Raw genomic sequence first — 27,009 nt, forward strand, 5'->3', positions numbered from 1 at the left:
TGGATCAGGACACAGATCTGGAAATATGTTGCTACAGCTGGTATCAGAGAAATTACTGTCTGTGCTCTCTTCTAAGGTTTTTATGGTTTCAGGTTTCACATTTAGTTCCTTAAGCCATTTTGAGTGTATTTTTGTGTATGATGTAAGAAAGTGGTTCAGTTTTATTCATTTTCATGTAGCTGTCCAGTTTTCCCATCATCTTTTGTTGAAGAGACTTTTGCCAATTGCATATTCTTGCCTCTTTTGTCAAAGACAAATTGACCATGTAATGATGGATTTATTTCTGGGCTCTCTCTTCTTTTCTTTTTTTTTTTTTTTAATTTTTTTTTAACGTTTATTTATTTTTGAGACAGAGAGAGACAGAGCATGAACAGGGGAGGGGCAGAGAGAGAGGGAGACACAGAACCGGAAGCAGGCTCCAGGCTCTGAGCTGTCAGCACAGAGCCCGACGCGGGGCTGGAACTCACGGACCGTGAGATCGTGACCTGAGCTGAAGTCGGACGCTTAACTGACTGAGCCACCCAGGCGCCCCTCTCTTCTTTTCTACTAATGTATGTGTCTGTTTTTGTGCCAGTACCATACTGTTTTGATTGCTACATCTTTGTAGTATATCTCGAAATCTGACATTGTGATACTTCCAGTTTTGTTCTTTTCAAGATTGCTTTTGCCCTTTGGCATGTTTTGAGGTTTCATACAAAATTTTAGGATTGTTCTAATTCTGTGAAAAATGCTGTTGGTATTTTGATAGGGATTGCATTAAATCTGTAGATTGTTTTGGGTAGTATGTACATTTTAACAATTTTTGTTCTTCCAGTCCTTGAACATGGAATATCTTTCCATTTTTTTGTGTCTTCAAGTTTTTTTCATCAGTGCTTTATAATTATCAGAGTATAGGTCTTTCACCCTCTTGGTTAAGTTTATTCCTAGGTACTTTATTGTTTTGGGTGCATTTGTAAATGGAATGGTTTTCTTAAGTTCTCTTTCTGCTATTTCATTATCAGTGTATAGAAATGCAATGGATTTCTCTACATTGATTTTGTATCCCATGACCTTCTTGAATTCATTTATTAGTTCTAGTAGTTTTTTGGTGGTCTTTTAGGTTTTCTATGTATAGGATCCTGCTGTCTACAAGTAGTGAGTTTTCCTTACCAATTTGGATGCCTTTTATTCCTTTATCTTGTGTGATTGCTGTAGCTAGGACTTCCAGTACTATGTTGAATAAAAGTGGTGAGAGTAGACATCCTTGTCTTCTTCTTGACCTTGGGGGAAAAGCTCTATTTTTCACCACTGAGTATTATATTAGCTGTGGGTCTTTCATATATGGCCTTTATTACGTTGCAGTATGTTCCCTCTAGACCTGCTTTGTTGAGGGTTTTATCATAAATTGATGATGTACTTTGTGAAATGCTTTTTCTGCACCTATTGAAATAATTGTATGGTTTTTATACTTTCCTTTGTTGATATATCATAGTACTTGATTTGCAAATGTCGAACCACTCTTGCATCCTAGGTATAAATTCCACTTGATCATGGTGAATAATTTTTCAGTGTATTGTTGGATTCAGTTTGCTAATATTTGTTGAGGACTTTTGTATCTTTGTTCATCAGAGATAGTGGCCTGTAGTTTTCTCTTTTTGTAGTGTTTTTTTTTTTAATTTTTTTAACGTTTATTTATTTTTGAGACAGAGCATGAATGGGGAGGGTCAGAGAGAGGGAGACACAGAATCCGAAGCAGGATCCAGGCTCTGAGCTGTCAGCACAGAGCCTGACGCGGGGCTTGAACTCATGAACCGCGAGATCATGACCTGAGCCGAAGTCGGCCGCTTAACCGACTGAGCCACCCAGGCGCCCCTTGGTGTCTTTTTTTTTTTTTTTTTAATGTTTTATTATTTATTTTTGAGACAGAGAGAGACAGAGTATGAACAGGGGAGGGGCAGAGAGAGAGGGAGTCACAGAATCTGAAACAGGCTCCAGGCTCTGAGCTGTCAGCACAGAGCCCGACGCGGGGCTCGAACCCACGGACCATGAGATCATGACCTGAGCCGAAGTCGGACGCCCAACCGACCAAGCCACCCAGGCGCCCCTCTTTTTTTTTTTCTAAAGAGGTTTATTTTTGAGAGAGTGAGCAGGGGAGGTGCGGAGACGGGGGGGGGGGCCAGAGGATCTGAAGCAGGCTTCACCCTGATGTCAGAAAGCCCAATGCAGGGCTCGAACCCCCAAAGCATGGGGTCATGGCCTAAGCTCAACCAGTTGAGCCATGCAGGTGCCTCTGTAGTGTCTTTATCTGGTTTTGGTGTCAGGGTAATGCTGGCCTCATAGAATGAATCTGGGTTTTCCTTCCTCTTCTATTTTTGGAATAGTTTGGAAGCATAGGTATTCCCTCTTCCTTAAATGTTTGGTAGAATTCACCTGTGAAGCTGTCTGGTCCTGGACTTTTGTTTGCTGGGAGTTTTTTTTTTTGTTTGTTTTTTTGTTTTTTTTTTTAATTGCTGATTCAATTTCATTACTGGTAATTGGTCTGTTCAAACTTTCTGTTTCTTCCTGATTCAGTTTTGGGAGGTTATATGGTTTTAGGAATTTTTCTGTTTCTTCTGGATTGTCCATATGTTGGCATGTAATTTTTCATAATATTCTTTTACAATCCTTTGTATTTCTGTGGTGTTGGTTGTTAATTTCTCTTCTTTCATTTCTGATTTTGCCTACTTGAGCCCTCTCTTTTTTCGATGAGTCTGGCTAAAGGTTTATCAATTTTGTTGGTACTTTCAAAATACCAACATCTGGTTTCATTAGTCTGTTCTGTTTTTTTTTTTTTTTTTAGTTTCTATTTCATTTATTTCTGCTCTAATCTTTATTATTTCTTTCATTCTACTGTATTTAGGTTTTGTTCCTTTTTTTTCTAGCTCCTTTGGGTGTAGGGTGAGGTTGCTTATTTGAGATTATTTTTGCTTTTTGATGTAGGTCTATATTGGTTTGAACTTCCCTCTTAGAGCAGTTTTTTGCTGCATCCCAAAGATATTGGACCATTGTGTACTAAATTTCATTTGTCTTTATGTATTTTTTGATTTCCTCTTTGATTTCTTGGTTAACCCATTCGTTGTTTAGTAGCTTGTTATTTAATCTCCATGTAGTTGTGTTCTTGCCGGATATTTTCTTTGTGGTTGATTTCTTGTTTCTTAGGTTTGTAGTCAGAATATATGAATCGTATGATTTTGATTTTTCTGAATTTGTTGAGACATGTTTTGTGACCTAATATGTGATCTTTTCTGGAGTGTGTTCTATGGGCACTTGAACGTGTATTCTGCTGTTTGGATGGGATATTTTGAATATATCTATTAGATCCATCTGGTCCAGTGTGTCATTCAAAGCCACTGTTTCCATTTTTATTTTCTCTTTGGATGATCTGTCCATTGATTTAAGTGCAGTGTTAAAGTCCCCTACCATTTTTATATTACTATTGATTACTTCCTTTATGTTTTATATTTTATAGCTGCTTTCTGTGTTTGGTTGCTTTCATGTTGAGTGCATAAATATTTACAATTGTTATGTTTTCTTGTTGGATTATTTCCTTTATGATTATGTAGTGTCCTTCTTTGTCTCTTGTTATACTCTTTGTTTTAAAAATCTAGTTTGTCTGATTAGAAGTATTGCTACCCCAGCTTTCTGTTCAGTTCCATTTGCATGATAAATGCTTTCCATCCTTTCACTTTCAATCTGCTTGTGCATTTAGGTCTTAAATGAGTCTCTTGTAGGCACCATATAGATGGTTCTTACTTTTTTATCCATTCCATGACTCTGTGTTTTTGATTGGAGTGTTTAGCCCATTTACATTCAGAATAATTATTGATAGGGATATAATTATTGCCATCTTGTTACTTGTTTTATGATAGTTTTTGTAGTTCTTCTGTGTTTCTTGCTTCTGTTGCTCTCTTCTCTCATGGTTTGTTGGCTTTCTTAGTAATATACTTGGATTCCTTTCTCTTTATATTTTGCTTATCTGCTACTGGTTTTTGATTTGTGGTTACTATTATGTTTGTATATAAAATCCTGTTCATATAGCAGTCTATATTAACTTGATGGTTGCTTCAGTTTGAACACATTCTTTACTCTCCCTCTCCCCCACGTTTTAGGTATATGGTGTCATATTTTACATCCTTTTATTTTGTGAAACCTTTCACTGATTTTTACACATATACTTATTTTGCTGCTTTTTCGTGTCCATTTTTCTTACTCATAGTTAAGGTCTTTTCTTTCTACTCAAAGAGTCCCCTCTAACATTTTTTGTAGAGCTGGTTTAGTGGTTAAGACTTTCTTTAATTTTTGTTTGTCTCAGAAACTCTTCACCTGTCCTTCTATTCTGATGATAGCCTTACTGCATGGAGTATTCTTGGCTGCGGGTATTTTTCTTTCAGTACTTTGAATATATTATGCCACTCCCTTTGGCCTGCAAAGTTTCTGTTGAAAAAATGAACTGATAGCCTTATGAGGTTTCTTATGTACTTAAGTATCTTCTCTTGCTGTTTTTAAAATTCTCTTCTTATCACTACTTTTTGCTGTTTTAATTACTATCTGTCTTGGTGTGGACCTTTTTTTTTAATGTTTATTTATTTTTGAGAGAGAGGGAGAGAGCGCAAGCATCAGTAAGAGAAGGGCAGGAAGAGAGGGAAACAGAATCCAAAGCAGGCTCCAGGCTCTGAGCTGTCAGCCCAGAGCCTGATGTGGAGCTCGAACTCATGAACTACGAGATCATGACCTGAGCTGAAGTCAGATGCTTAACTGACTGAGCCACCCAGGCACCCCTTGGTGTGGACCTTCTTACATTGATTTTGTTGGGGGCTGTGTCTCCTGGATGTGGATTTCTGTTTCCTTTCCCAGATTAGGGAAGTTTGCAGCTATTTTATCTTCAAATACATTTTCTGACTCCTTTTCTCTCTCTTCTGGGATCGCTATGATGTGAATTATTAATTATCCTTGATGGTGTCACTGAGTTCCCAAGTCTATTTAAAAAAAATTTTTTTTATGTTTATTTATTTTTGAGAGAGAGTGTGAGCAGGGGGAGGGGCAGAGAGAGACAGAGTTAAGAATCTGAACTGGGCTTCAGGCTCTGAGCTGTTGGCACAGAGCCTGACCGTGGGGTTGAACCCACAAGCCATGAGATCATTACCTGAGCTGAAGTTGGATGCTTAACCAGCTGAGCCACCCAGGTGCCCTGAAGTCAATTTTTTATTATTTTTCCTCTCTCCCCTTCGGCTTGATTGCTTTCCATTCCTCTGTCCTGGTTGCTGATCCATTCCTCTGCTTCCTTTAGTCTACTATTTATAACATTGAGTACATTTTTTATTTCAGTTATAGAGTCCTTAATCTCTGATTCATTCTTTTTTTATGTTTTTTATCTCGATGTTAGGAGTCTCACTGAGGTCCACTGTTTTCTCAAGTCCAGTGAATAATATCCTTATGGTTATTATTTACTTGTTAATTTATATTTTAGAGAGCATGCACGTGCAAGTTGGGGAGAGGGGCATTGAGAGAGAGAGAATCTTAAGCACGCTGTACGCTCTGTGTGGAGCCTGATGCAGGGCTCGATCCTACAACCCTGGGATCATGACCTGATCTGAAATCAAGAGTCAGATGCTCAACCAATTGAGCCACCCAGGCGCCCCCATCCTTATGATCATTACTTTAAATTCTCTGTTAGGTATATTACTTATTTCCATGCCTCTTAGTTCTCTTGCTATGATTTTCATCCTGTTCTTTCATTTGAGACATATTCCTCTGTCTCCTCATATGTTCTAATTCTGTGTCTATTTCTTTTTTAGGAAAGTCAGCTGCATTTTTGGCTCTTGAAAGTAGTGGCTTTATGAAAAAGAGGTCTTATAGTGCCCTGTAATTCAATGTCCCCTGTTCTCCAGAACATGGCACTTCAGGGGTGTCTCCTATGTGTGATATATATGCTCTGCTATTGTGGCTGAGTGGCATTTACCTTTAATTCAGTTGTCTGCAGTGGCTCTCTTTGCCTCTCGTAGGCAGGGTTTGGACTCTGTGTTGTTGGTGGGCTGGTCTGGGGCTGTCTTGGACTTGGGTTGAGTCAGACCAGGCAGTTACTAGCAATGCAGTAACACCAAAATGCAAGGCGCTGTCCCTTTGTTTTCTCCTGAGAAGCTTTCATTGGTGGGCAGGGCCTATAGTCAGACCAGGTGTCTGCTCCCAGCCCACTGCTGGGGTGCAGTCGGACTGGCTGTCTGCCCCTCAAGCATGAGTCACTTTGGAGGGGTGCTAGCTCCTTTTGGGGCTCCTTTCAGCCTGCCAGTCTTATGGCATCTCTTTGGATGGGCTCTCCCAGAGGCATATTGAAAGGTAAAGGTCCACAGGAGAATGTGGGTACAGGGTGTAGGGTGTTAGCAAGGTGTGCATGGGTCTGCTGTTGGAGGATAACTGGAATAATGCCTGGCTGGAGAGGATATGCCTGTGGAATGTGGGGCAGGTTGCACCATTAGCAGGCTAGGTGGAGAGTATTGGCACTATACTGGTTTCTTATAAGTATCCATGTGCCTACACTGCTGGACAGGGCAGTATTCTGGTGCCTGCCAATTCTTCTGCTCCTGGAGAAGTCTCCCAACATCCTTGCCCTGCTTGCACAACTCTGAGATTAATAAACCACTCTTCTTTATGCCCCAGACATTTTTCAAAGTGCTGCATCTGTTTTGCATCTCTGCTGGGCTATTTGTTGTGGTCTCTGTTTAAGGGTGGTGACAGTATCCTGTTGCTGTCTTGCTTTCCTAGAGCTCAGCATGCTGATTTTTAATGTTCCGGTGTTAAGCCCCACTGATTGTAAGATTGTGTGAAATTATGCCCCTATTGTTTTCAGTGCCAAATGTTATGGGGGATTCATCTTCCCCGTGAGGGTTCCCTGTGCCTGGTGTAAGGGTCTGTTTCTTCCCCGTCTCCAAACCATGGGTATCCTCCCACCACTCCCCACATTAGTCAGTCCCACAGGTCCTTTTAGCTCCTGACCACGTCTTCACCTTCCTATGTGGCCTCTTCCCTACATTTAGCTGTGGAGAGTCTGTCCTGCCAGTCTTCCAGTCATTTTCTGTATTATTTACATTTATGTGGCTGTTACCTACTTCTATCCGTGGGAAGAGGTGAGGCCAGGATTTCTTAGAAGTCCCCATGAATTATACAGATTCTTTTTTTTTTTAATTATTTTTTTTTAACATTTATTTATTTTTGAGACAGAGCATGAACGGGGGAGGGTCAGAGAGAGAGGGAAACACAGAATCTGAAACAGGCTCCAGGCTCTGAGCAGTCAGTACAGAGCCCGATGCGGGGCTTGAACTCATGGACCGCGAGATTGTGACCTGAGCTGAAGTCGGACGCTTAACCAACTGAGCCACCCAGGCGCCCCTACAGATTCTTAATTAGCTCAGTCATATAGGTTCCCAATCCATGGCACGTTAAAAACAGTTTATCAAAAGGAGGTATGGTAACAACACTACCACAAGGTGCAAGATGCAAGTACTGATGGAAATAAGACTATAAGCACAGAAGAGTAAAAGAAATGAAAACTGTTCTTTGAGTTGCAGTAGTCTCACTAGTAAGTAGTAGCTTAGTAAATGTTACAAGTGATATCAGCTACTCTCTAATCTGGGCAGAATAAGCATAGTGATACTCTTACATAAGACTAAAGATGGAGGGAAGGATGAGAAGTGTTCTCTAGTCCTGTCTAGACTAGACGTAGGTAGAATCACAGAAATTTCTTTTCCTGTGGACTGAGTCATAAAGGGGAATAAGATAATTCCCTATTTTCATGTTGACACATTATATACAATTTTTAAAAAGAGCAATAAAATCAAAGAAAGCTCCAAGAGTGTACAATCTTACTCACTGTTGCATCCTCAGAATTCATTGCAACATCTGATATTTAGTAAGTAATTGATTAAGTGGATGAAACAAAGCTGAAAAGTAATGGTCAATTAGAAACTAAGTTATAATCCATCTTTGACAAATTGGTAGAAAAACATGTTTTTATAGATGATGTTTAAGAAAATATATCTATTAAATGAAAGCAAGTATGTTTGCCTGCATTTTGTCTGTGTTCCAGAGATGTTTAGACCAACGTGGATACTGCTGTTCAGTAAGATGCTGTATTCTTAGTAGAAAATCTTTAATGATGGAGCTGCCGGTTAACCCAGGTTATTATACAATCTGTATAACTGGATTTTGCACTGCAGTTCTTTTGAAGATGGTTCTGGTTTTTAGTAGAACATAATTAATTGCTGCATTTTAGTAAACCCTTGAGTACCTTTAGCTATACTTTTGACATACATTTTAAAAAATGAAATGTAATGTTTATATTTTGTAGAAAATGGTTCTCTCTACATAGTGATGGATTACTGTGAAGGAGGCGATCTGTTTAAACGAATTAATGCTCAGAAAGGCATTTTGTTTCAAGAGGATCAGGTGAGTTAGCATGTAGGAGATTGATTCTTACTCCTGATTATTGAGAAGCAATTCGAAGTTTATTTATATGTGTATTTATTTGTAAGTACAAATGCTTAATTGTAATTATTAGGACAGTTTTGTATCGAAATTCTAATATCTCAGTCACATTTCTGTTCTAGTTTCTATTAGTTCCCTATCTGTTCTAATTAGTTTCTATTAGTTCCCCATCTCATTTCTTGTCTATAATATTATTATTATATTTGTAATATATTTATATCCTTTGCGTGTGTGTGTATAAATGCATATATTTATGTATACAACTTAATTATTCATTATGACTAATTATTTTATATTCTGTCAATTTGGCTTACTGCTGCCAGACCATATTTTCCTACAATGTGGCTTTCCCAGGTAATTCTAGCTCTGGAGGCCTTGCATTGGCAACTACATTAAATCTAGTATCTGTTTTGACCTTAGAGATCTCTAAAATATGACCCTATCCTACCTGAGCAGTCTTTTTTTTTTTTTTTCCTAATGTTTATTCATTTTTGAGAGACAAAGCGTAAGTGGGTAAGGAGCAGAGAGAGAGGGAGACACAGAATTGGAAGCAGGCTCCAGGTTCTGAGCTGTCAGCACAGAGCCTGACGGGCTCAAATTCACAAACTGTGAGATCATGACCTGAGGGGAAATCAGACGCTTAACTGACTGAGCCATCCAGGCACCCCATCTAATTTTTTTTTCTAGTATTCTCTAATATGCACCCCTTCTCATTTAACAAATATTTATTGATCATTTATTCCCTGTTTGGCACTATTTGTGTTAAGGACACATGTTTATACATCTCATTTTTCCTGTGTATTTATTATTTCTTTTATTTTGGTAATACTTTCTTGCCAACTCTCTATTATTAATATTCTACCTTTTTTTTTAATTACAGTTCAGCTTAAGTCCCAGCCTTTCCTTTGATTTTCCACAAGCACTCTAATCTGTGATCTTTTCCTTCTCTAAATTTCTATTGCAGTTCTCATTATCACCCATTCTTAATTTTTATTATGTGCTTTTACAAAAGGGAATGGGGAGAGCCATGTGCTAGGAATGTTATATTTTTTGTCTCTTTTAAACTTTATAATCCCCCATGAATTAGTGTAGTTTATTTAATAGATAAGAAATCTAACACGTTAAGTAGCTTGTCCCAAATTGTATAGTTAGTGTTTGAACTTACTAGTATCTAACTAGTTTATTAAATATTTGTTTACAGGCTTAAATTGTAAAATTATTAAAAGGTTCAGAAATGGAAATAATTCTTTGCCCACTGTTCCATCCCTGAAGATTACTACGTTTTTAGGTGTCTTTTTCCAAATTTTCTTTTTCATACTTGCACATGTACATATATACATCAAGACACAGATATTCAGACATGGAATATTATACATTGCATACTCTATCTTGCTTTTGTCACTTAACAATTACCTTGAGTACCCAACTTATAAACTTATAAATAGAACAAACTGCTGGTTGCCAGCAGTGGCAGGAGTGGCAAGGGGAGGGATGTTTGGCAAGATGGGTAAAGAGCAGTGGGTGATAGGGGCTTCCAGTTGTAGAATGAATAAGTTACTGCAATAAAAGGCACAGCATGAGGAATAGAGTCAGTGATATTGTAATAGCAATGTATAGAGATAGATGATAGCTACGTTTGTAAACATACAAACTTATCAAATCACTATGTTGTACACCTGAAGCTAATGCAACAGTGTGTATCAACTATACTCAAATTAAAAAAATATTTAGAAAGCAAGGGAAATGTTACTTATAATACAAGGGAAAAAATACAGGCTGTGTTAAAAAATTATCTTGATTATTGTCACATGTTTGTCCATGTTGATCAATTATATTTGTTTTAATAGCTACATTATATCCCATTCCAGCAAAGCCTATGCTTTTTTGTTTCTTTAGGCAGCTATTTCAGTATCTGTAATGAATGTCTCTCTGTATTTTTTCAAAGTGGATATCATGGTCTTATATTTTTAATTCTTTAATTTTAATTTTTAAAAATTTATTTATTGTTTAATTTACGTCCACATTAGTTAGCATATAGTGCAACAATGATTTCAGGAGTAGATTCCTTAAGCCCCTTATCCATTTAGCCCATCTCTCCCTCCCACAAGCCCTCCAGCAACCCTCTGTTCTGTATATTTAAGAGTCTCTTATGTTTTGTCCCCCTCTGTGTTTCTGTATTATTTTTACTTCCCTTCCCTTATGTTCATCTGTTTAGTATCTTAAATTCCTCATATGACTGAAGTCATTTATTTGTCTTTCTTTGCCTTCACTTAGCCCCTAGTTCCATCCTAGTACCCTCTAGTTCCATCCACGTAGTTGCAAGTGGCAAGATTCCATTCTTTTTGATTGCTGTGTAATACTCCATTGTGTGTGTGTGTGTGTGTGTGTGTGTGTGTGTGTGTGTGTGTGTACACCATATAATCTTTATCCATTCATCTGTCGATGGACATTTGGGCTCTTTCCATACTTTGGCTATTGTTGATAGCGCTGCTATAAACATTGGGATGCATGTGCCCCTTTGAAACAGCACACCTGTATCCCTTGGGTTAATACCTAGTAGTGTAGTTTCTGAGTCGTAGGGTGGTTCTATTTTTAGTTTTTTGAGGAGCCTCCATACTGTTCTCCAGAGTGACTGCACCAGTTTGCATTCTCACCAGCAGTGCAAAAGAGATCCTCTTTCTCTGCATCCTCACCAACATCTGTTGTTGCCTGAGTTGTTAATGTTAGCCATTCTGACAGGTGTAAGGTGGGATCTCATTGTGGTTTTGATTAGTATTTCCCTGATGATGAATGATGCTGAGCATTTTTTCATGCATCTCTTGGCCATCTAGATGTCTTCTTTAGAGAAGTGTCTATTCATATCCTTTGCCCATATCTACACTGAATTATTTGTTTTTTGGGTGTTGACTTTGATAAGTTCTTTTACATTTTGGGTACTAACCCATTATCTCATATGTCATTTGCAGATATCTTCTCCCATTCTGTTGGTTGCCTTTTAGTTTTGCTGACTGTTTCCTTCACTATGCAGAAGCTTTTTATTTTGATGAGGTCCCAATGGTTCATTTTTGCTTCTGTTTCCCTTGCCTCCGGATATGTGTTGAGTAAGATGTTGCTGTGGCCAAGATCAAAGAAGTTTTTGCCTGCTTTCTCGTCGAGAATTTTGATGGCTTCCTATCTTACATTTAGGTCTTTCATCCATTTTGAGTGTCTTTTTGTGTATGGTGTAAGAAAGAGGTCCAGGTTCATTCTTCTGCATGTCACTGTCCAGTTTTCCCAGGACCACTTGCTGAAGAGACTGTCTTTATTCCATTGGATATTCTTTCCTGCTTTGTCAAAGATTAGTTGGCCATATGTTTGTGGGTCCATTTCTGGGTTCTGTATTCTGTTCCATTGATCCGAGTGTCTGTTCTTGTGCCAGTACCATACTGTCTTGATGATTACAGTTTTGTAATATGTCTTGAAGTCTGGGATTGTGATGCCTCCTGCTTTGGTTTTCTTTTTCAAGATTGCTTTGGCTATTCAGGGTCTTTTCCAGTTCCATACAAATTTAGGATTGTTTGTTCTGGCTCTGTGAAAAATGCTAGTGTTACTTTGATAGGGATTGCATTGAATTCATAGATTGCTTTGGTTAGTGTCGACATTTTAACAATATTCTTCCAATCTAGGAGCATGGAATGTTTTTCCATTTTTGTGTGTGTGTGTCTTTTTCAGTTTCTTTCATTAGCTTTCTGTAGTTTTCAGTGTATAGATTTTTCACCTCTTTGGTTATGTTTATTCCTAGGTATTTTATGGTTTTTGGTGCAATTGTAAATGGGATTGATTTCTTGATTTCTCTTTCTGTTTTTTCATTATTGGTGTATAAGAATGCAACTAATTTCTTTGAATTGATTTTATATCCTGCGACTTTGCTGAATTCATGGATCAGTTCTAACAGATTTTTGGTAGAATATTTGGGGTTTTCCATATAGAGTATCATTTCATCTGCAAAGAGTGAAAGTTTTCCTCCTGGCCGATTTGGATGCCTTTAATTCCTTTGTGTTGTCTGATTGCTGAGGCTAAGGCTTCCAATACCATGTTGAATAACAGTGGTGAGAGTGGACATCCCTGTCATGTTCCTGACCTTGGGGGGTAAGCTCTCAGTTTTTCCCCATTGAGGATGATATTAGCAGTGGGTCTTTCATACATGGCTTTTATGATCTTGAGGTATGATCCTTCTATCCCTACCTCCTTGAGGGTTTTTATCAAGAAAGGATGCTGTATTTTGTCAAATGCTTTCTCTGCACGTTGTCTTGTATTTTTAAATGCGTACCTGTTGTGTGATACCTCATTTAGTTCTGTTTTTCCCCTAGTACTGTTTCTGATCCATTTGTTTTGCTATCTGTGCATTTGTTGCTTCTACCTGCTGTGTAATGCTCCATGGTATTCGCTCAACTCTACACGTATTTTTACTGCATCATGCACCCTTAATTAATGTAGTCGGAATAATTTCACATTAGAATTATTTCTTCAACAAGGTTGTAATTTACTGTAAAACAGAGATCACAGTTTTCACTAATGTCCTCTCAGGGTACTTAGGAAAGCTGTGTCTATAAATTGGCACAACTAATCATTTGTTTGATAATACCATGTAGATGGGAACTTATGGTTTGTTGGCAGTAACTTGAAAATATGATCAGGTGAGATCTTGGGTTGTATTTTATTTAAGTACTATTAAATAAGGTAATGTCCTGTTTCTTACTTTACTTATCTCCTGTTTCCACAGTTAAGTGTACTAAATAGGGCACAGAACTTGGAGTAAGAAAACTTGGGTTTCAGTCATTGTTCTACTTACCAGCTTGGTAATTGTTATGTTAACAAATGACTTAACTGTTTTGAGTTTATTTCCTCATTCATTAATAGGGATGTTCATTCCACATAGCCAACTTCACTGTTGTGGTGAAGTCAAATAGTAATGTATGTTAATGTATAGAATGCTATTTTTTTTTATTAGAATTGTACCTAATACATTCCATTGCTTGTGCTCATTTTTATTCATTTGTCTTTACTGAACTTTAAAATGCTTGCTATTATGTTTTGTAACATTCTATAAAATACATTGATAGTCTGTGGATTTGGTTCTGGACTTGGATAAATGTTCTTAGTACATAATGATGTATGTGTGTGTACTATATATTATGCATCTTGTCATCCTAGAAATTATTATGGAGGTCTACTCTATGTATTTTTGTCCATCTCTGAAATTATTACATAATAAGAATTTTGCAAGTCTTTTTTTTTAATTAATAGCATTTTTCTACCCTTCAGAATGATGTTTTGTTAGCACAAATAAGAACATTATATATTTTAGCCTGTTTGAAATGGGAATTAGTTAAACGGAAACATCTTACTCCTACTACATCCTGCCACGCCCTGGGCCTTGAAGCATAAAAACATAGGGGCCAGAGTTCATGTTTTGTTTTAGACTGCAGGGTGGCTTGAGTCTGAGATGGTTTTGTTCATTTCTAGATTGGAAGTAGGAAGAGAAAGGCCTGTCTAACAAAATGATTTAGACTGGAAGTCTGATTAATTAATTATAGTAACCAATACTAGAATAAAATTTTCTATAGGGATATTTAATAAGGGCTTGATGAATATTTTCCTTAAGTGTAAATCTGGATAGCAAAGTCATTGGCAAATGTCTAGAACTTTCCCATTTTCTGAAATATTTGTTTAATAATAATTTCCTATACAAATGTAACCCAGGAAAGGCTGAGCTTCTTTTTGATTTGGCAAGTCTTACCATGCTGCTCTTACAACAATGTTGAGCTAATTAATATATTGATAGTGTATTTACTAATAGTAGTGTATGCACCTGAAAAATAATATATGGTTACCTATTTAATCAAAGGACAAAATATTTTAAAGTAAATATAGATGGGGAGGATTCTGGGAAGATGGTGGAGTAGGAAGCAGGAGGAATCTCTCTCCCCACCTACACAACAATTACAGTGGCAGAATCTATCCTGCGAAACTATTTTGGATCTCTGGAGTCTATTGTAGGCATGCAACCTCTAGGTGAAAGCTTAAATAATAAATTTTGTTTATTTTCAGTTAATTTTAGGTCTTAGCTAGGTAACAGTGGCTGCCACCCATTTCGCACCTCTCAGCACTCAGGCATTCAGCCCTGCATACTTTCCAGAAGCAGTGTGAATACACCTTGTGGGAACCAGGGTGAGCAAAAGGTCCATGTCCTCCAAATGTCAGGGATCTGTGCTCTGATTATTTATTATTATTATCATTATTATTTTATTTTAATGAGAGAGAGAGAGAGAGAGACTGCACAAGCGGGGAAAGAGGCGGAGGGAGACAGAGAAAGAATCTTAAGCAGGTTCCATACTCAGTGCATAGCCTGACGTGGGGTTCAGTCCCATGACCCTGGATCATGACCAGAGCCTAAATCAAAAGTTGGACACTCAGCTGACTGAGCTACCCAGGCACCCCTGTTCTCTGATTGTTATTTGCAATTTCTGATCTTGGAGGTGCAGACAAGGAGGTGGACAGCCATTGTTGTACCTCCCCCCTGATCGAAAGCCCCACTCTTTCATGCTGACGTGACTTCCATAGTATTTAAAGGGCTGGTGTCCCCACCCCCTTTTTCCCATCTTCATTTCTCTTTTTTCCCCTTTAAGGAAACATGGAAGTACTTAATTCTTTTCAATGGCTGTGTATCTAGTACAGTGATATCACAATATATTTAAATGTGTATTTAGGTGTTTATATTTTTTTGCTTTGATGAACATTGCTGGGATAAACATCCTTTTACACATCCTTTTGTATTTGTGATACTGTATCTGTAGGACAAATTTGAAATTCCAATTGCTCTTTCAAATGGTATGTGAATTTAAAATTTTTACATACTTTCCCAAATGACTATAATTAACTTTCTCAAAAACAAGGTATGCAAAGACTTATTTCCTCACATTCTGGCCAACCTTGTGTGTTATTTTATTTTTCTCAAGTTACAAAAGTGTCTTGTTTTATTTAGTATTATTATTAAAAAAATTTTTTATTAGTATTTTGTGTGTACATTTATTGGCTTATTTTTTCTCCATCATTTGCTTTTCTAGTCTTTTCTCCACTTCTTATTTTGACTGTCAGTATTTTTCTTAGTGATTTGGATGAACTTTTGCATATTACAGAATTAGCAATCTATCAATTATGTTGCAAGTATTTTCTTAAATAATTATTATACTCGATTATATATTTTGCCCTGCAGATGTTTTAAATTTTATATAGTGAACATGGTCAGTCTTTATTCTTGTAACTTATGGGTTTTAAGTCAGTTTTGAAAGTCCTTCAGTCAAAGATTATAGAAAATCAACCTCTATTTTCTTTTACCATCTTATAGTTTAATTTTTGCCTGTTTAAAAAAGCCATCTACTTGGAATTCTTTTGGTGTTAGGAACGAGATAGAAATTAAGCCCTTGTACTTTTAAGTAGCCAACTTCAGAGAGTATGTTTATATATGGTGAATGTGGAAAGAGATAAAACTCAGCTATGTCTTCCAAATTTGTAGCCTGATATTTTTCCCCTCGTGATTTTTATTTATGGAGAAAAAAGATGTATTTAAATATTAAGTCATTTACCCTCATAGTATTTTCATTTTTCACTCTTTTCTGGAAGTTTCTTTCTATATTCTGATTTATAAGAGATGCTTCAGTAGCAGTCTCTTACATTTTAAAGTCAGTGTGGACCCTTGCACATAATATATCAGCTTGAATATCTACTTAATGTTAGTGACATTAATTACAGTAAAGTTAAAAATTGTAGACTAAATTTCTTTTTTTAAGGACTTAGTTCCCTTCAACCCCAGATATTCCTGAATGCTTTTTTTTTGGTTAAGAAAAGAATACTGTGAGATGTAAATTTTAAAAGAAATGACAAATCTGATTTTCCCTCTTAGATTCTGGATTGGTTTGTGCAGATATGTTTGGCCTTGAAACATGTACATGATCGAAAAATTCTTCATCGAGACATAAAGTCACAGGTATGATTATTCTGTCACTAATAACTTCTAAATGGATATGGACTTGGAGCCAGTGTTGTCATAGGCTAAAATTTTTGAAACTGATCCAGTCTGCATCGGATTATCGGTTCTCTCTTCACTGTTCTCCCTTCACTATAATACTAGATATCCTCCTTATATGCCTTCTGTTTTATAGCTCCTGCCTCCTTCCTATATCCTCCTTCTGGGTTTACTCTCATAATGATGGGAAAAAAACCAAAAAATAAATATGTGGAAGGTATATTTTGGGGGGATATTTTATGCCTGAAGACTTTTTTCCATTCTCTTACTTTAATGATAATTTGGATATAAACTTCTAGGCTGGAAATTTGTTTTCCTAAAGAACTTTGAAGATATTGCTCATTTGTCTCTTGGTCTCTAGTGTTGCTATTTAGGAATTTAGTCAGTGGTTTCTTACCCTGTTTTTTCTCTTTGGATGACTATACGATATTCTGTATGTCCCCATTGTTCTGAAATTTCATAGGGTTGTGCATTAGTGAAATTCAGTTTTTATTATGTTGTGTAGTTGAGAATGTATATTCACCTAGAAATGTTCTGCAAAATGTTTAGCAGAATTTTTTCAGATATTATTTCTCTATCATTACCTTCATGGTCTTCTGAATTATGTTTCTAGACCTATGTTGTAGCTTCTTAATCTAGCCCTTCCAAGTACCTTATTTGTTCTTTCACATTTTATTTCTTTGTCTCTCAGTTGCCTTCTAGGTGAATTTCTCAGCCTACTTTCAAGTTACCCAAATCCTTTTTTAATTTTGTGTAAACTGATACATATCTATTTACTTTTTATAGTGACTATTTTTTTTTCTCCAAGATTTCTAAATGGTTTTTCATATACCTCTGTTCTTAATCTGATTGGTTTTTATTTCATAATGTCTTGTTCTTTTTAAACGGATTTCTTTCATTTATCTCTTTGCAATTTTCTTTCTTTTTGTTTTTTAAAGATTTTATTTTTAAGTAATCTCTATACCCAACACGGGGCTCAAACTTACAACCCTAAGATCAAGAGTCACGTGCCCTAATGACTGAGCCATCCAGGCACCCCTCTCTTAGCTAAACATACTTATTTTAAAGTTTTTGTCACTTTTATAGAATTAATTCTGTCTGGAGTGAATTCTTGTTCTGATTATTTTATTGGCTTTTTTTTTTTGGAAACTCTTTGTGAGAGATGTTTTGTCCCCATAGCTCACTCATCTGTGCATAGAGTTTCTTTCATGGATGCCCCACTGGGCTTTCTCAGTCCTCAGACTAGGTAGATCAGAGGGTATTTGTCTCCTGGTGTCAAGGCCATGTGTTTGTCTTACCTTCTTACACCTGTAGCCTCTCGTATAGCCTGATTGCCTCCGGATGTGTAGTAGGAAGAGAAGGATCTGTGATGGGAGCTTCATACCTCATCCTTCCTGTCCCCCAACTCTCTGCCACCTAATCCCAATTTCACCCCATTTTACTCCATCCCCCTCATCCCTGCTTTGTGTCATCTTTGACTGTGAACATGTGTCTGAGTCAAGTCTCCTAAATGATGTGGAGTTTAATTTATGTGCCACAAACTCCTGCCTTTACGGTTTGATAGAGCATTGGGGTTATATATTTATGGGGTTATATATTACCCAAATTAATTGGGTAAATTATTGGAAAATTTTAAGATTCTTTTGTTATATTTAGGCTAATTGGAATTTTTAGGCATTTTTTTTTTTAGTGGGGGAGTCTGGGTTCATTTATTTGAAGTTATATTGAGATATATTTCAAATACCTTAATATTCACCCACTGGAAATGTATTGTTCAGTGATTTTTAGTATATTCACAGAGTTTTTGAAACCATTACCATTCTCTAATTCTAGAACATTTTTTTATAACTTCAAAAATAAACCCTGTACCATTAGCAATCACTTTCCATTCCCTCTCTACCTAGACTCTGGAAACCACTAATTTACTTTCTTTCTCAATGGATTTGCCTGTTTCTGGACATTTTATATAAATGGAATCATAATATGTGACTTTGTGTATTGTAAGTGGGTTGTCTTTTGTTGCTAATGAATTGTAAGAGTTCTTTATTCTGGATACATGATTTGCAAATATTTTCTCCAGTTGTGTGGGTTGTCTGTTCATTTTTGATATAGTGTTCTTTGAACAAAAGTTTTTAATTTTGGTGAAGTCCACTTTATATTCTCTTCTTTGCTTGTGCTTTTGGTGTTATATTTAAGAAACCATTGCCCAACCCAATAACACAAAGACATACTCCCATATATTCCTCTAGCAGTCGTATAGTTTCAGTTCTTATATTTAGGAATCCATTTTGAGTTAATTTTTGTGTATGGTATAAGGACCTACATTCATTCTTTTGTATGTGGATATCCAGTTATTCCAGCTTTTTAAAAAACGTTTCTTTATGGGGCGCCTGGTTGGTGGCTCAGTTGGTTGTGTCCGACTTCGGCTCAGATCATGATCTCACGGTTCATGAGTTCAAGCCCTGCGTTGGGCTTTGTGCTGACAGCTCAGAGCCTGGAGCCTGTTTCGGATTCTGTGTGTGTCTCTCTCTCCTTCAAAAATAAACACTAAAAAAATTCAAAAAAATGTTTATTTTTGAGAGAGAGAGCGAGCATGTGAGCGCAGGGGAGGGGCAGAGAGAGGGAGATAGAGGATCTGAGTGGGCTTCCATGCTGATAGCAGAGAGCCCATTGTGGGGCTCAAACTCACAAACCATGAGATCATGACGTGAGCTGAATTTGGATGCTTAACCGACTGAGCCACCCAGGCACCTCCCAGCTTTTTTTAAACTAGATTTGTTTTTGTGTAAAGAGTTGTCAGGACTGGACTGTAACAATATTTCTGGTTTTTTATATCTCTTAAACAGAACATATTTTTAACCAAAGATGGGACAATACAACTTGGAGATTTTGGAATCGCTAGAGTACTTAATAGGTAACATACTAATTTTAAACTTTGTTTTGATAAAATGTCCATGGTGGTGTATATGTTTTCATTTATAATATATTTTAGTATCTTAACCTTCTCCAATATTTTTTTTTTTGTTGTAGTACTGTGGAACTGGCTCGAACTTGCATAGGGACCCCATACTACTTGTCACCTGAAATCTGTGAAAACAAACCTTACAATAATAAAAGGTATTTAAAATGATATTCATTACATGATATATTCCCTTTAAATCTTTCTCTTGTGCTGTATTTACTGACCTCAGGATATTATTGCAAAATCATTAATGCTTATAAAAATATATATGTAAGTATATATGTATATACATACACACACACACGCGTACACCCATTTTTTTACTATACAATGAGGGGGGATTGCAAATAAGTTATTTCACTGTCTTTCTAAAGGAACTATAGAAAGTGTCACCTTATTGTTTAAGTTATAATTGGAAATAGAGTATTTACTTTGGTCTTTGTAATAGCACTTCCTATTGAAATATCTAATAGTTAATATTTATTGAACAAATTATATGCCCGGCACTGGTTTGAATGCTTTCTATGTATTGACTCCTTTACTCTTCACAATAATCTAGTGAGTTGTAAGCATTAATTATTCCTCCTTTTCCTTGTAAGGAAGCCAAATGCAGAGAGAGAGAGGGAAAGCAACTTGCAAGTCCCAGGCATCTGGCTCCCAAGCCCAAATCCCTAATCATTGAGTTGTACTATGGCTAACAGATTGTAGAACATGTGACTGGGATGAAGAATTCTGCTGCTGAATTCTATTTACCATTTATTTTCTTTCTAACTGAAATATACTAGCCAAGAAATATTGGTCTTAAATTTGAAAGCAGGGGTACTTGGGTGGCTCAGTCACTTAAGTGACTGACTTTGGCTCAGGACATGATTTCGTGGTTCATGAGTTTGAGCCTGGGTTCGGGCTCTGCACTGACAGAAATAGCATTAAAATCTAAAATTACTTAAGCTCAGGGCACGGCTCAGTTGGTTAAGCATCCAACTTCTGATTTTGGCTCAGGTCACGATGTCACAGTTCGTGAGTTCAGGTCCTGCTTTGAGTTCCATGCTTGTTTGTGTGCATGCATGCTCTTTCTCTCTCAAAATAATAAGTAAATAAACTAAAAAAAACTTTGAAAGCACTCACAGAAGTTAAAAGGAAGAAAGCGATAGCTCCTTTTTTTGAGTGGGAAGGAAGCTATGTTTGAAACCTGAGCACTTGAGACTGAGAACATTAATGTATTTTTTAAATGAAATTACAATAATCAGTCTAGTTCATGGAAAGTATTATTTAGTGTATATTCTTAATGATACTAGCATTTTCTTTGAGCTAAAGTAATTTTTTTAAGTTTATGTATTTATTTTGAGAGAGAGGGAGTGAGGGAGGGGCAGAGAGTAGGGGAGAGAGAGAATCCCAAGCAGGCTCCTCTGCTCTCAGCATGGAGCCCAAAGCAGGGCTTGAACTCATGAACTGTGACATCATGACCTGAGCCAAAATGAGAAGCTGGATACTTAACCAGCTGACCCACGCATGTGCCCTGAACTGAAGTGATTTTAGACTTTAATGCTATTTCTGTATCTTATGAATAAGTCAACTGTGAAAAATATCAGTCTTTATCTTTAAATTAGGAATGTATTTAATCCTTTGGTGAATTAAAAAAAAATTTTTTTTAAACACTTTATTTATTTTTGAGAGACAGAGTGTGAGCGTGGGAATGGGAGAGAGAGAGACAGAGACACAGAATCTGAAGCAGGCTCCAGGCTCTGAGCACAGAGCACTGTCAGCACAGAGCCCGACACTGGGCTTGAACCCACCAACCATGAGATCATGACCCGAGCTGAAGTCAGAGGCTTAACCGACTGAGCCACCCGGGCGCCCTGAGAATTTTTTATTTTATTTATTTTTGAGACAGAGAGAGGCAGAGCATGAGCAGGGGAGGGGCAGAGAGAGAGGGAGACACAGAATCTGAAGTAGGCTCCAGGTTCTGAGCTGTTAGCACAGAGCGTGCCGCGGGGGCTTGAACTCATGGAGTGTGAGATCATGACCTGAGCTGAAGTCGGATGCTTAACCGACTGAGCCACCCAGGCGCCTGAGAATTTTTTATTTTAATGTTTATTTTTATTTTTGAGAGAGAGAGAGTGACCGAGTGTGAGCAGGGGAGGGGCAAGAGGGAGAATCTGAAGCAGGCTTCAGACTCCCAGCTGCAGCACAGAGCCCGACGCAGGCTCCAACTCAGGGTACCGTGAGATCATGACTTGAGCTGAAGTTGGACACTTTTTTTTTTAAATTTTTTTTTTCAACGTTTTTTATTTATTTTTGGGACAGAGAGAGACAGAGCATGAACGGGGGAGGGGCAGAGAGAGAGGGAGACACAGAATCGGAAACAGGCTCCAGGCTCCGAGCCATCAGCCCAGAGCCTGACGCGGGGCTCGAACTCACGGACCGCGAGATCGTGACCTGGCTGAAGTCGGACGCTTAACCGACTGCGCCACCCAGGCGCCCCTGAAGTTGGACACTTAACCGACTAAGCCACCCAGGCACCCCTGAGTATTTTCTATAAAACTAATTTTGTGGGGAAAATAGTTTAAAAATGTCATGGATGAGCATTGTCAGTATACTTTAAAATTCATATTTTTCTAAATATGTTTTAAAGCATTTTTAAAATAGGATCATTAGTGTAATGGTTTTGATTATACATGTTACATGTACTAACATGTACAAGTTACTAAATGGCTTAATTACTATTCACATTTTTTTGCTAGTTGATTTTGAAACTAAATAAATTTTGGGGGTTACAGATTTATATTTGTAGCTTTTTGTGAGTTTAGTTAAAGGTAACTTCGGGATTTCAGTATTGGGTTTTCTTTTTTTCCAATAAGTTCAGCTTTCAGGAGTAGTGGTTTTTGTTTTTATTGACTACTAAGGGCAACTGTTGCTCTGAACTATGAGATTTTTATTTTTTCTTTTTAAAAATGGAAGGTAGCATTTATTTAATTATAAAAATATGTATAAAAGAGAGGAAGAAACTATAAAGGAGACATTATAACTAAGTCCTTAAGTTAAGATTAAATAAATATATTTACCTTATATAATATTTCAGTTGGCTGTCCTATGTTTCAGATAAATTTGAGTAAGTTAATATTTTCTTGTTTATCATGAAAACAGTATTTTGCTTTTATAAGATATAGATTTTTAATTTTATTATTTTTAAAACATGTTTATTTTGAGAAAGAGCACACACGTGCATCTGGAGGTAGGGCAGGAGAGAGGGAAAAAGAGAATCCCGAGTAGGTCCTGTATTGTCAGCGTTATCCTGATGTGGGGTGGGGCCCGATCTCATGAACCTCGAAATCATGACTTGGGATGAAATCAAGAGTCGGATGCCCAACTGAGCCTCCCAGGTGCCCCTTATATTTTTTTAAATCATGGTATTCATAAATAATTGAATAAAGTAACTAGAATATTCATGAAATTTACTGATTTTGTTCTTTTAAATATTACATTTCTTTAATAAAACTTTAAAGTAATTGCTTGGGCAACTACTTCTTCTAATCTGGGATAGCTGCTTTTATCATTTGGATATGGTTGAAATTTTGAGTTTTAAAGGATATATTTTATGGAACATATATTTTTGGAAAGCATTTTCATTTTGCTTTTGTTTCCTTTAAATAAAAAAAAATTTAAACTCTGATACTTAGAGAAAATTTCTCATTTTTCCCTTTTCTAGTGACATTTGGGCTCTGGGGTGTGTCCTGTACGAAATGTGCACACTTAAACATGCAGTAAGTAGAAGTTTCTGAAATATTTTAAAAATTATGTCCTGACGTACCTATAATATTTCTATATTTTAAAAATCATATGCCATCTTTCAGGGGGCCCACTTGTACTGGAAATTCTTCTCTGTCAGTTTTTAAATTTCTCATCTTTCAAGTGTAAATTTAAATAGATTTTCCTTTAATATATACATATATTACATATGTATGTTATATATTTATTATTATAATAGGTATATCATACTTTTTTACAGGAAATTATTCCTAATGAGAAAAACAAATTTGCTGTCTTTTTAATGTTACATTCATATATGAATTTGGTATTTTAGCTTATTTATTTCATCTTGGTGATTTCTCTCAAAACACCCAAATTATTTGAGTTTGGAATTGAAATTGAAGAACAATTTTTTACCATATTCATTGAGGGATTTTATCAATTCAAATGCTCTTTAATTAAAATTTTTATTTTTTAGACTTTGTTGAGATGGCACATAATACTCCCAAAAGGGGGAGTTTTTGTCTTAAATAAGTTGAGTTTTAGCCACTTTCCATTTCAAAATTTTGCTCTTTAAAAATGCTCCCCCCATTAAACAGTAATGTATTTTCATTACAGAAAACTTAAGAAAATAGATAAAAATAGAAAGAAGTGAATGAATATCAAAAGCAGTTCCTCTAATTGGTAATAAGTACTTGTAATATTTTGTTGTTTCCTTCCAGGCTTTCTTCTACATTAATTTTTAAAAGGATTTTTTTCTCTCTGTCTAAAGTGTGATTATATTGTATAAGCAGTTTTATAGCCTTGTTTGTATTTCCTGATATTATTTGGGGGGTTTTTTGTTGTTGTGTTTTTTAATGATTGCACACTCTTCTACTGTATTGTCTTAGCTGTTATTTTTCTTTCTCAAGGTAAAAAAGCATAGGCTGCCAAAGTGATGTGGAATGGTAGTTATCAGATCTGTATTTGAAAGAATTGGTCAGTTTTTCTGACATAACAGTCATTTTAGGTCTAACTCAGTGCATTTTCTTTCATTTTTCATCTACATTGTTCTGTCACCGTTGCTTCTGTATTTTGGAGCTATTTACACTTAAGTAGACACATGAAGTTAAGTAATTCACTCACCTTTATGAAAAAAGCTTGTCAGTTAAGAGATAAATGAAAATTGATTGTAGGGAAGGAATAATTTATCATTCTGCATTTAGAATTCCTTCTTAGGTACATAGATATTTCTAGATATTTCTAAATTTCTATTTGAATTGTACTCAAATTTTAATAACCTGAATATCATATTGTAATTGTCTAGGAGAATTCAACATTTAACAGAACGTTTTTATACTTGGTATAATTATCAATACCTAATTTATAGCAAGTTTTGTTTTGTTAACGTGTACGTTAAGAACATGTTACAGTGTGTAACTATTCTATACTATTTTAGCAGAGATATCAAAAGCTTAATTTTACTTTGAAAATGAAAATTAAATCTTTAGATTTTAAACTGCCCTCTTTTTTTTTTTTTTTAAATTTCAGTTAGAGTTTATAGTGTGTTTACTCTTTTTTTTTAATTTTTTGTTTTTAATGTTTATTATTGAGAGATAGAGCATAGGAGGGGCAGAGACAGGAGAAGACACAGAATCCGAAGCAGGCTCCAGGCTCTGAGCTGTCAGCACAAGAGCCTGACGTGGGGCTCAAACTCACAAACTGTGAGATCATGACCTGAGCTGAAGTGAGATGCTTAACTGACTGAGCCACCCAGGCAATCCTGTTTACTCTTTTTTTTTTAGTTTAGTTATTTATTTAGAGAGAGACAGAGACAGTGCAGATGGGGAAGGGCAGAGAGATGGAGAGAGACAGTCCCAAGCATGCTGCCAGTGCAGAACCTGATGTGGGGCCTGAACCCATGAAACTACCAGATCATGACCTGAGCCAAAACCAAGAGTCAGATGCTTAACTGACTGACCCACCCAGGGGCCCCTATTGTGTTTACTCTTAAGATATATACTATTCCCATTGATATGGCTTATATTCCTCTTTGGAATATTTGCCACATTGCTCCTTACATGGCTTTTGGAAGTATCACACAGTTCATAATAATGAGCAGTGTTTAAAAGGAAAGTAATTAGTATTTTTATTTATTATATTTTTCTCAGATATTGTCATTTCGTAGTTAATTTCCTTTCCCAGTTACTGCAACAAGACACAGATAGGCAGGTCTTAAATGAAGACTACAAGGTTTGTTTGTTTTTGTCTTTATTATTATTCTTATGTTTTTATAAAATCTTTAATACCTTTATTCCATCTTTCAGTGTGTTGAATAAGTAAAAATTAATCTTTTAACAAGTTATGATGTTTTATGAGGACTATTAGTCTCTTTTAAGTATGTTTATAAATAACCAAGTGAACTTTGTTCTGAATAACATATGCTAATATATACATATATGTACATATATATTCTGATTAAAATATTTGTAATATAGTTCTGTTCTTTAGGAAAAGAACTATTTCTCATTGTTTATTCCTATTTTCAATTTATGTTTATGTATGTATGTTTATGTATGTATGTTTCATACATGTTTATTTATTTTCTGGATTTTAGTTTGAAGCTGGCAGTATGAAAAACCTGGTACTGAAGATAATATCTGGATCTTTTCCACCTGTGTCTTTACATTATTCTTATGATCTCCGCAATTTACTCTCTCAGTTATTTAAAAGAAATCCTAGGGATAGACCATCAGTCAACTCCATATTGGAGAAAGGTTTTATAGCCAAACGCATTGAAAAGTTTCTCTCACCTCAGGTATGTGTTTTTTGTTTTTGTTTTTACTTTAAAATAGTAAGATTATGGTGCTTAATTAGGACATGGCCTATGTTTTGTGGAGAGCACAGCACAATTATGGAAGATCGAAGTAGCTTTTTCAAATTATCCTGGAGTCACCTTTCTTTCCATTTTCATACAGTTCTTCCCCTTTGTATTTGTTTTCTAGTTGTGAATCTGTGGTAGAGAAAACATTCCTCCTGTGTTCCTCTTACCAGTTAATTTTTACACTTCCAGTCACCAAATGTGTGGTTGTTTCTCCCACACCAAGCAATTCTGCAACATAGCTGGGTGTCCTGAAATTTAGTTCAGTCTGGTGCTGTCTACTTGGAGATGTATATCATCATATCCCACAGATTAAGGGCTCAGTTCCCCAAGACTGCCCTGCTTCTGAAGCCAATGGCAAGTTCACGTTGTCACCTGTGCTTTTGACTGACCAGCTATAAATCAGAGGTTCCCACAACCCCCTCCTCTGGTTTGGTTACTAGAGTGGTTCACAGAATTCAGAGAAATATTTACTTAAGTTTACCAGTTTATTGTAAAGGAGTACTAACTATAAAGGATACAGATGAACAGCCAGGTGAAGGGATACATAGGGAAAGGTCTGAAAGTGTCCTGAGTGCAGGAGCTTCTCTTCAGTGAAACAGATGTGTCACCCTGCTGGCATAGTCACCAACACAGAAGCTATCTGAATCCTGTCGTTTAGATTTTTTATGGAGGCTTTATTATGTAGACATGATTGATTAAATCATTGCCCCTTAGTGTTTGATTCAACCTCTAGTCCCTTTCCTCCCCCGGAGAGGAGTAGGAATGAGAGTTCCAACACTCTAATCACGAGGCAGATTTCCCTGGCAATCAGCTTCCATTCTGAGGGGCTTTCTAGATGGCACCTCGTTAACATAAATTCTGAAGTGTACTTGAAAG

General features: G+C 36.5%; 1 protein-coding gene across 9 annotated transcripts in view; it reads left to right on the forward strand.

The window, feature by feature from the left end:
• Positions 1 to 27,009, forward strand: part of NEK1 (NIMA related kinase 1) — a 225,673-nt gene that overhangs the window by 19,294 nt on the left and 179,370 nt on the right. For all 9 annotated transcript variants that reach the window (XR_004343522.1, XM_030312772.1, XM_030312764.1 and 6 more), the window contains 6 exons: positions 8,360 to 8,457; positions 16,439 to 16,522; positions 19,408 to 19,475; positions 19,592 to 19,678; positions 23,230 to 23,284; positions 25,867 to 26,067. Coding sequence is in view for 8 of the 9 variants with exons in the window: in XM_030312772.1 (XP_030168632.1) it covers positions 8,360 to 8,457; positions 16,439 to 16,522; positions 19,408 to 19,475; positions 19,592 to 19,678; positions 23,230 to 23,284; positions 25,867 to 26,067 (593 nt within the window). In the remaining variant the exon portion in view is untranslated. The remainder of the gene's footprint in view (positions 1 to 8,359; positions 8,458 to 16,438; positions 16,523 to 19,407; positions 19,476 to 19,591; positions 19,679 to 23,229; positions 23,285 to 25,866; positions 26,068 to 27,009) is intronic.

This window comes from Lynx canadensis, chromosome B1, assembly GCF_007474595.2.
Source record: "Lynx canadensis isolate LIC74 chromosome B1, mLynCan4.pri.v2, whole genome shotgun sequence".
Lineage (NCBI taxonomy): Eukaryota > Metazoa > Chordata > Mammalia > Carnivora > Felidae > Lynx > Lynx canadensis.